General features: G+C 47.2%; 1 protein-coding gene and 1 pseudogene across 1 annotated transcript; both read right to left on the bottom strand.

The window, feature by feature from the left end:
* Positions 1-1,113: 1,113 nt before the first annotated feature.
* LOC138808807 (olfactory receptor 7A10-like) lies at positions 1,114-1,931 on the bottom strand (annotated as a pseudogene).
* Positions 1,932-10,332: 8,401 nt separating this feature from the next.
* On the bottom strand, positions 10,333-11,250 carry LOC138808771 (olfactory receptor 7A5-like). Its single transcript, XM_069994958.1, has one exon. The coding sequence runs from the start codon at positions 11,248-11,250 to the stop codon at positions 10,333-10,335; it is 918 nt and encodes a 305-aa protein (XP_069851059.1).

Raw genomic sequence — 11,250 nt, 5'->3', positions numbered from 1 at the left:
ACTCTAAGACATGGAAACAACAGGTGTTTTTTTTAGTTGTCAACCTTAATGTCACCAATGCATGGTATCTAGTTCTGTCTTCTTTATTTCATTTTTCTTTTTCCATTGGTATATCCCTGGCAATCTCTGTCTTTGATTCTGGTACTCTCCATCTTGTGTATCTTACTCATGTGAATGTAACCCCTCTGTACAGCACCTTCCAAGTAAAATAAAATTTAAAAAGATACAGAAAGAAAAAAAGCTATGATGATTGCAAATATGTATCAACATTTGGTTTATCCAATTTCAAAAGAGATATAAATGGATAAAAAGCTCCACATGAAAGTAATCATGAAATATTTCAACACCAATCCTCATCAGTGAATTGAAACAGACAAAAGCACCTGGGCAGGAAAGGCTGTGAGACTCTTATCTCCAATAAACCACCAGAAAACCAGAAGTGGCGCTGTGGCTCAAGTGGTAGAGCGCTTGCCGTGAGCTGAAGAGCTGAGGGACAGCAACCAGGCCCAGAGTTCAAGACCCAGGACCAACCAAAAAAAAAAAAAGAATAAGATTGTTGATTGACAAAAGAAACTTCAGAAAATAAACAAATACTTAAAGATTAAAAGTACATTTTTTTGAATGGTCAGTGGGCCATTGGAAATTAATCAGGAAGGACTTGAGCGCTGGTGGCTCACACCTGTAATTTGAGCTACTCAGGAGGCTGAGATCTGAGAATGTCGGCTCACAGCCAATTATCCAGCCAAAAAGCAGGAAGTGGATGTGGCTCAAATGGCAGAGCATTAGCCTTGAGTAAAGAAAGCTCAGGGACAGTACCTAGGTCCTGTTTTCAAGCACCAGAACTGGCACACAGATAAACACACACACACACACACACACACACACACACACACACACACACACAATTTTGTACAATCAATACACACTAAGAAAAAAGACAGGGAAAATACCTTAGGGCAGAGTAGGATGTGAATGAATCCACACATTAGTTTGGTGGAAAAGCGAGTTAGTTAAATAACATCAAGAAGAGAGTGTGAAAGGAGTAGGCATCACAGGAAGCACACAGGACTCATAGCCAGTCCTGTTTCCACAGCGTGCCCCGAAGAACCAAAGTTACTCGCTCCAAAGATTCCAGCCCGGCCTGCCATCACGGGCTCTGCTGGAATCATAACCCACCCGCACTTTAACCATCTCCTTCCCCAGAGCGCTCTCCATACCTTGGTTCCTCAGGCTGCAGATGAAGGGGCTCAGCATGGGGGTGACCACGCTGTACATCACCGAGGCCGTGGCATCGAGTGTGAGTTGTGTGTGACAGCAGAGCGGAGGTCCACCCCTGTGCACGTACCATCAAACAGGGAGAGCAGGGAGAGGAGAGACGCACAGGTGGAGAAGGCCTGGTACCTCCCCCGAGCGGAGGCCATGGCCCGGATGGAAGACATGATCTTAGCATAAGAATACAGGATGCTGGCCGGGGGACCGATGGCCAGCAGCACCGCTGCCAAATAGATGACGACGTCGTTAAGGAAAGTGTCAGAACAGGTGTGGTGGACCACGTGGTTAAGTTCACAGAAAAAGTGGGGCATCTCCAGGTGTGCACAGAAAGACAGCCGTAAGTCAGCAGGAAGTCATCTAACCCTGCAAAGAGCAACAAGATGTACATCTGGGCCATGTAGCTGATGGCCCGGCTGTGCGTCTGGAGGCTGAGAAGCATCTTGGGGACGGTGGTGGAGGTGATGCAGACGTCCACCAGGGACAGGTTGGAGAGGAAGAAGTACATGGGCGTGTGCAGACGGGGGTGGGGGGTGGGAGGTAGAGATGATGGCCAGGATGATGAGCAGATTCCCGAGCACAGTGATCAGATACATGGACAACAGCCCATAGCTAAGGGTCTGGGTCCTCAGACAGTCCCAGAAGAAGGAATTCAGAAGCATGTACTATAGGGTGGGAGTAACATCCGGGAAAGAGGGATGTCCCCTCACTAAGTTTAAAACACATATGTGAGCCAGGCCATGATGCCTGTAATCCCAGCTACTCAGAAGGCTGAGATCTGAGCATCATGGTTCAAAGCCAGGAGGGTGAGACTCTCATCTCCAATGAACTACCAAGAAGCCAGAAGCAGAGCCATGGCTGAAATAATGGAGTGCTAGTCTTGAGCATAATATTTTCGCTCAGGGTCAGCACCCAGGCCCAGAGTTCAAGCCCCAGAACTGGCAAAAAAACCCCACCAGAAATAAAAAATATATATTTAATTTAAAAAGTGCTGTTTCCACAGAGCATAATGACAAGCATGGAAGATCAAAATACTTAACTGATTCAGGGATTCCTGGGAAGATGGAAATACAGATATGTTGGTTCTGGAGGTCTTCAAACTCTGGGTTTATCTCCTTATATGAGTAGTAAGGCTGTACATGGAAGTTTTCGGGAAGAGAAAGGAGAGATCTCTGTAATGGTGTTGGGGCATCTCCCAGACACACCTTGGGCCACAAAAGGAGCAAAATTCCTAAACCCAAATCCATAAGAGAAATAAACTGAGCACCAAGTAGAGCATCTTAACAGAAGAAACAGCAAAAGGCTTCCATAAATAATATTAAAGCATGATTTCTATGAAGGGTTAAGGTCTTGAGGCAGTGGCCACTTGTTGCTTGTTTAAGATCAGCAAATTCTGTCTAGCAGAGCAACACGTGGTGGTGATCCAAACACCTGGCTGGTTGTGTGCCTTTATAAGCCCTGCAAATGTTTAGCTCGGGGCTCTCCTCCTAGGCTCTGCTGTGTCGGAGTGTAGGACGAGGCCCGAGCTGCAGCCAGTCTAAATAAAACCTTAAGACAGCTGTAAAGTCTGACTCTCGGTGGTCTTCTTGGTGGGGGTCCTGCGACCTGGGCACAACATATTAAATCACCAAAGCTGAGTCTTTAAACCATACCTGTTGCTGGGGGTCAATAGCTCATGCCTGTCATCCTAGCTACTCAGGAGGCTGAGATCTGAGGGTTGTGGTTCAAAGCCAGCCCTGGCAGAAAAGTCCCTGTGAGACTCTGATCTCCAAGGAACCACTCAAAAGCTGGAAGTGGTGCTGTAGCTCAAAGTGGTAGAGTGCTAGCCTTGAGCACAGAGAGTCTCAGGGCCAGTACCCAGGCCCTGAGTTCAAGCCCCACAACTGACCCCCCCAAAAAAGACCTTATACCTTTTTGTTCATACAAGACAGCAGAAGACACTTCCCCAAGATGATTGATCTATCCACATGTGTAACCTAATCAATGCATGGAAAAGACTGGCCTAGCCCCATTCTCTTACTGGAGATACTTTGTTTCCACGTCTCAGTGGCCAATGTTTCAAGCTCAGCTGCCCACTCCACCCACTTATTTCATCTCCCCCCCAGCCCTCGTCCTGACCCGCATCCTGACCTGCTCAAGCTCCACTTACACCCCAAACCTGAGTGTGACTTCCAACTTCACCAGAAGCCAGAGGTTCAAAACTCACACCAGTGAGACCAGAAGAGCTCGCTCTTAGGAGAGAAACACAAAGGCAAAATGACTAAGTGCCTCTTCACATTTATATAAAACAATATGCATCCTGAAATGAACGCCAACATGTGGAAGCGAGAGAGAGCTCTTCCTCCCTCCCTCCCTCCCTTCCTTCCTTCCTTCCTTCCTTCCTTCCTTCCTTCCTTCCTTCCTTTCCATTTTCCTCCCTCCCTCCCTCCCTCCCTCCCTCCCTCCCTCCCTCCCTCCCTCCCTCCCTTCTTTCTTTCTTTCTTTCTTTCTTTCTTTCTTTCTTTCTTTCTTTCTTTCTTTCTTTCTTTCTTTCTTTCTTTCTTTCTTTCTTTTCACTCTCTTTCTCTCATCCCTTCCTTCCTTCCTTCCTTCCTTCCTTCCTTCCTTCCTTCCTTCCTTCCTTCCTTCCTTCCTTCCTTCCTTCTGTCCTTTCTCTTTTGTGCTTAGTGTTTGGTAATCTGTCTTCCTTATCTTCATATGGTGTGTTCCAGTGTTCATCTTCGGAAGGGCTGTGTGTGGGGGGCGCACAGAACTTCAGGGAGAAGGATGAAGAAGTGCAGTGTGGAGGGTGCGGGCACTGTGAACGTGAACTATACACCTCGCGGGTGGAGACGGGAGGGAGGGACTGGGAGAGAGAGAGGAACAGAGGACACTGTACGGAAGGAAATGTACTCATGACCCAACTGATGCCATTGTCGCCCCTCTGTACATCACCTCTATAACAACGAGGTAAGCATGATGCCCACCTTCGGTCCTCAGCTCCACCCAGAACTGCCACCCCTCCCTCTCTCCACCCAGACCCACCTGAGTGCCCATCTCCCTCACTTCCTACCCCCCACACCCTGCCTTGTGCTTTCTCTCCAGGAGTAATATGGCTTCTCCAATAAACCTTGTGATAATCTTTCTCCTGTGCCTGCCTGCCCCTACGTGGTCCCCTGGCATGGATGGGATGGATCCTTTCATTGGTGGCCCGTACGGGGGCTCCTTTTGCCACAGTCCAAAGCCATCCCGGGCACAAAGAATCCCTCTAAAACTCCATCTCCCAGCTCAGCACAGAGCCAGACTGGAGGCACGGCTCGAGACTCGAACCTCTAAGTATCCAACTGAAGGCTGAAAGTGGCATTGTGACTCTTAAGTGGTAGAGCACTAGCCTTGAGCAGAAGTGCTCAGGGACAGTGCCCAGGCCTTGAGTCCAAACCATAAATGCCAATTGGGCATTGGATGCTGAGCTACCCACTAGGCCAGAGTCAGTTCTGACAATGGAAAACCACGGAGAAGAGTAAGAGATGACATCCTAAATGGAGTCACTCTACGCTTGCCCTTTAAAAAGAGCTGCGAGATCAAGAGAAACAGTTTTGCTTGCCCACCTAATGTCCAGACCTGACTACCTTCTAATTGGACAGAAAGTTAGAGTCTTTCTTTGTTACCTGCGATTTGTATTTATATAGCCTCTACTGGTACTCCCAACCAGTCCATTATGCTCTCCCCTACCCAGTTACTCAAAAGACCCTAAACACCCCCTTCCTGACTTCCTTGCCCCCGAGTCCAGTTATTCTCCTTCCCTGTATTGGGCTGCAACTGGGCTTATACTCCAAATGGAACTTTTATGGCCCATGGCCAATGTGTGTTCTCCTGTCATTCATGTTAACTGACCTTGTCACCTTGTCAGCTTTTTGCCTGATCTTTCCAAAAGTCTTTTTCAACAGGATAACATCCCCTGCCCAGGAGATCACCTGGGAACAAGTCAAGGCCATCCTGCTCCTATATGCAACCAGAGACATCACTTATACTGCCCTGCCTGGCCCAGCGCAGACCCTAAAAACCCCAGCTCCAGGGATTCTTTGGTGCTTCCAGGCAAGCAGGATGGAACCTAAAGGGCCTATCCTTCCATGGCATATTCCTCTCTTGGGCTTCTAACAGCAATTTTGCTTTTCATTCATTGTCTTGAATTTTAGATAACTCTTTCATGGAAAAGGAGGACCTTTACCAACCACTGTCAAGCAGCTGCTTCTTGGATGGTACTCGTCTGAGCAATAAAACAGGGACTCCTGACTACTTTGCCCCTTTACAGCAGGAAGTAGCTCCAAAAGAAATGACCTCTGCCCATACCCCTGGCCTGGTACCCCTTAATATTTATTAAACAACAGTGTGGGGAATGTAAGCATGATGCCCACCTTTGGTCCTCAGCTCCACCCAGATCTGCTGGCCCCTACCTCTCTCCACCCAGACCTACCTGAACTCCCTTCTACCTCACTTCCTACACCCTACACCCCACACCCTGCCTTGTGCTCTCTCTCCAGGAGAAATATGGCTCCTCTAATAAACCTTGTAATAATCTTTCTCCTGTGCCTGCCTGCCCCTGCGTGGTCCCCTGGCACGGATGGGATGGATCCTTTCAAACAATAAAGTAAATCAATAAGAAAAACTCACCCCTTCCCTTTTCTGAGGAGCCACACACACTAGCCTATTGGAGATTTAAAAATAAAAGTTGATAGGAAAATGTTTATCCAACTTGGCTTCTGAACCACGATCGTCAGGTCTCAGCCTCCCGGGTAGCCAGGATTACAGGCGTGAGCCACTGCCACCTGGCTGCCATGGAACATTTTAGCCAATGGATAAATTATAAATTTAATTAACCAAGCAAAAAAAATAGCTTGTCAACTTTGATCACTTATTCACTTGGGCTGGCTCTCAAGTAAACTTTCTGAGCTTCCATTCCCTGTGAACTGTCTCTTACATGAGCTTCCATTCTCTGTGAACTGTCTCTCACATGATTGGAGCTCTGAAAATTACAGGCTGGGGGATGGTGTTTGTAAGGTGTTTGAATTCTACCTTGAGTGGCTGAGAGAGACTTTCCTCAGATGGAACAGTGGGAAGAAATGAAGCAATGATCGCTCTGGTCAGAATTAGGGAACCCCTCCCCCCAAAAAAATCACCATGTTAGGTCTAGCCAAAGGTTGCACACTCTGAGAGACACCAGGCAAAGCTGATGAAAGTCCCTGCTAATTACTCATTAGGTATCTTTTCTCTTATTATTCTGGCTCTGAGCTCCTCATTTCCCTGTTGGGCGTTGGTCTGGGAAGAAAAAAAATATCCTGCTGATTCCTCCCACCCCCCATGAGCAGGTTAGAAGGAAAGCCAATTCTGTCTCTGTTACTGATTTTCCAGAAACAACATCTTGTTTTCGAGACAAATCCATAAGAAGTCTTGATTATCTGATATTTTTTGATTTACCAAGTTAGCTGCAGAAATCAGCCTTTCCAAAGATGTTTACTGATGGTTACGTTTCTATGAACATTCAGGGTGATGGTTTTGCTCATAACTTTCCAAAGTTTTATATAATTAAAGAAACAGTTATTTCTGAGTGCTTCATCTCTAAGTTGGTTTGCCTATAGCTAGCTCATATAGTTTCTTATAGCTGGGTGTCCATTGCATTATTTACTTTCACCTGGATATCTTTAGTCCCTTGCTTTTTTTTTTGGGGGGGGTTAAACTATGGTGTGTTTTTGGAGACTGATTTTAGTTTCTTTCACATAGATAGCCATGCAGATGATCTTTTATTTAACAATATAAGTTATTGAAGACCAAAAATCTAAAATACTCCTAAATCTAAATCCTTCTTGAAGATGTTCTTCTTTGTGAAGGCTGTATGATATCTCAATGTGTACGACTGCATTGTCTTTGCCCATCCATTTTCTGATGGATGCAGAAAGCACAGCATTAAACATGTTTTATCTCCCTGTATCTTTTTAAAAAATTGCAAATCTCTATTTTTCTATGTGATATATATATATATATTTAAGTGTCTTTCTGAAACTACAAACAGAAGCAAAACAGGTGGAATCTTTGCTATGGGAACTTGTAGTATTATCTGGATAATTATGGAGAAAAGGAGAATGATTGGGCTGGGAAGGTGGCTCAGTGGTAGAGCGCTTGCCTTGCATGCTTGAGGCCCTGGGTTCAATTCCTCAGCACCACATAAGCAAAAAGAAAAAATCCGGAAGTGGCGCTGTGGCTCAAGTGGTAGAGCGCTAGCCTTGAGCTGAAAGAGCTAAGGGACAGCGCCCAGGCCCAGAGTTCAGGCCCACGACGGGATCTCCCCCCCACCCCCCAAAAAAATGAAGGAGAAGGGCCTGCGCTGAGTTCAGTAAAGGTTTATAATATAGCCATCACAGAGTTCATCAAATTCTCAAAGAAGAAATAAGAGGAATGAATTTTAACTAGCGGGGTTCCTTTGGATGTCAATCGTTAGTCTGATAAGCGCAGCAGCGTCTGGGCCGAGGCTCCCCTTCCTCCCACAGTAGAATGAGGATCCTACTTCTACACAGGCTCTGTCGTTCTCCTTCTTGCTTATTCCATCCCCATGGCTTCTTTTGAGGAGCATCTGTTACATTTCATTATTATTATTACTAGTTTACGTTAGGATTTGGGTGGCACAGTCTTGGTCTTTAGAGAAATGTGGAGTCTATTGTCATTTGGCTGTATCCACCGTTCAGTATGGCGTCATACAGAACCGTCTCAATAGCCTCAGTATCTTCCGAGGGCCACCTGTTCATCTCTCCCTGCCTCCACCCACTTGGTGGAAGCTATTGATTTCTAACACTAACGTATTTTTGTCTTTTCTGGAACCTCACAATTTGGCTTTATGTTTCGGCAGAGCAAGGGAGAGGCACGCAGAGCCCTGTCGATGCTAAGCGGGTAACTAGGCCCACTGCCTGTTAGCCCAGCTCCATGACTGAGTCACAGCCCAGCCAAGCCACGCCCCCATCACAGAACCACACCCACTGCAGAGCCACGCCCCCATCACAGAACCACACCCACCGCAGAGCCACGCCCCCAATGAAGCACGCCCCTGCCACAGAGCCCTGCCCTCACCACTGAGCCACGCCCCCATCACAGAACCACATCCACTGCAGAGCCACGCCCCCATCACAGAACCACACCCACTGCAGAGCCACGCCCCTGAGGATGAACCACGCCCCTGCCACAGAGCCCCGCCCTCACCGATGAGCCACGTCCCCATCACAGAATCCTAGGGTAGAAATCAGTCAGTAGCCAGTGATAGAAATTGGCATCTTTTATTTAACAACCTTTTAATGTTCCTTCAGGTAGTTTTGAGTCTTGAATATGTATTCCTTTTTGTTTCTGTACAATAAATAATCCCTTGTAGGTATGGGCCACAGCTTGAATAGTCCTATAACTCCCGGCAGGTTTATTTTATTTTTTTAATAGACCTGGGGATTTGAAACCAGGTGCTCATACTTGACTAAACAACCTAAGCCAGACTCCAGACCCTTTTCCTTTAGTTATTTTTCAGGTAAGGCCTGTGCTTTGGCCTGGGGCTGGTCTTGGACCACAGTCCTCCTACACCTACCACTTTGCTGGAATGACAATTGTCAACTACCATGCCCTGCTTGCTGTGCGGTGTCTTGCATTGCCTGAGTTCAGCCTCAAAACATGGCCTTCCCAACTCCTCCTCCCACAGAGGAGCGATTTATTTTGGAGGTACCGGCATTTGAACTCAGGACCTTATGCTTGCTAGGTAAATGCCTGCCAGGCGAGTCATGACTGTAGTCCTTCTGGCTTTGGTTGTTTCTGAGTTAGTATCTCATATTATACCCAGGCCAGCTGGGATCACAATCCTTCTAGTGTGCTTCCCACCATAGTTAGCATGGTATGCACTTGCCCATACTCAGAACTTTCTGTCGAGATGGGAGGTCTCATGAGCTGACTTCCTAGGACAGGCCTTGAACCATGATGACTGCACATAGGTTCAGTCTTCCATAGCAACTCAATGTATGAGTGAAACTTTCACTCCTCATCAAAGCACGCTACCCCTCTGGTGTGAAGGGTATAGTATGCCACCCTTTACGCTCAAATTCACTTGTAGTGTACAATCCACTGGGAACACGGGTTTGATCAAGAATTTTTGCCTAAGTAGACTCTGAGATGAATAAGAAACCCATTGATAGCGAGCAGAGAAAAAGCCCCATGACCACCTGATAAATCTCTTGTAGGAAAAAGTCTGCTTGTCAGAAACAGGTGTGAGTACAGTGTGATAAGCAGGTTTCAAGGACAGGAAAAAGATGTGACAGTCCGTCCTCAATGACTAAGTTGTATGAACGGCCTCAGTTACCAGTGCAGTGTATACTCTAGCAGCCAAACTCATCATCCTAACAAACTCATCATCCTAAAAGGTGAGTGGAAAATTCAAATGTGTTTATGGCCTCCATACTGGGCATAACTCGAAATCAGGAAAAGGCTGAAATGGTAAACACCACTGGTTATGGGGGGAAGTATTTAAATGCAGAAATAATAGCTCAGGTGCTGGTGGCTCACACGTGTAATCCCAGTGACTCAGGAAGGTTGTGATCTAAAAAATCAAGGTCTGAGGTCAGAGGAAAGTCTGTGAGACCCATGTATCCAATTAACCACCCCAAAAAAGGCAGACATGGATCTGTGGTTCAAGTGGTAGAGGCACAAAGCTTAGGGATAGCTTCCAGTTCCTGAGTTCAAGGACTGGGATTGACTCTCTCTCTCACACACACACACACACACACACACACACACATAATGAATGCAATCTAGGTTGTGATTTCAAACCCTAGTACCTGTGTGCATGAGCACACACACACACACACACACACACACACACACACACACACACACACAAATTTCTTAAAATATACAAAATAGTTGAAGACAAATTTGAACCCCCAGATAATAAAAAGGAGTAAGTTTCACATCTGCTATCTGATCAGAGAAAGATGGATCCTAGCTCTAAGATGGAGGGCGTTGCACAGAAGGGCATCTTCTTGAAAACACCGCGTTGGTGCTGTTCCTTCAGAGATGTCTTTTCAGAGCCCTCTTGATGTCCGTGTTCCTCAGGCTGTAGATGAAGGGGTTCAGCATGGGGGTGACCACGCCGTACATCACCGAGGCGGCCCCATTGGGGTGTGAGCTGTGTGTTGTCGCAGCACTGAGGTACACGCCCAGGATTGTAGAGTAAAACAAGGAGACCACGGACAGATGCGACGCGCAGGTGGAAAACGCCTTGTACTTCCCCTGGGTTGAAGAGATGGCCCGGATGGAGGACACGATCTTCGCGTAAGAGTACAGGATGCCCGCCAGGGGCCCCCCACCCAGCAACACAGATGTGAAATACATCACCAGGTCATTGGGCAAGGTGTCAGAACAAGCCAGTCGGACCACTTGATTCAGTTCGCAGAAGAAATGAGGGATTTCCAAGTCGGAGCAGAAAGACAGTCGCAGCACCATGAGACACTGCAAGAGAGAATGCAGGACGCTCACCATCCAGGACCCCAGAACCATCAACACACACAGCCGCGGGCTCACGATGACCGTGTAGTGCAGCGGGTGACAGATGGCCACGAAGCGGTCGTAGGCCATCACCGTCAGAAGGAAGTTTTCCAGCCCGGCAAAGAGGATAAAAAAATGCATCTGGGTGATGCAGGTGTGGAAGGAGATGTGCCTTCTCTGGGTCTGTATGTTGGACAGCAGCTTGGGAATGGTGGTGGTGGTAAGGCAGACGTCAGAAAAGGAGAGATTGGAGAGGAAAAAGTACATGGGCACGTGGAGGAGAGGGTCAGAGGTGATTGCCAGGATGATGAGCAAGTTGCCAGTGACAGTGACCAGGTACATGGTGAGGAAAAGCCAGAAGATGAAGGGCTGTAAGTCAGGGTCATCTGAAAACCCAAGGAGGAGAAATTCTAAACGCTGTGTAGAATTCTCTTGGTCCAT

Source organism: Dipodomys merriami, unplaced genomic scaffold, assembly GCF_024711535.1.
Source record: "Dipodomys merriami isolate MVZ:Mamm:240054 unplaced genomic scaffold, mDipMer1.0.p SCAF_477, whole genome shotgun sequence".
Lineage (NCBI taxonomy): Eukaryota > Metazoa > Chordata > Mammalia > Rodentia > Heteromyidae > Dipodomys > Dipodomys merriami.
The sequence above is the reverse complement of the archived record's forward strand: the minus strand, read 5'-3'. Positions and strand labels throughout refer to the sequence as shown.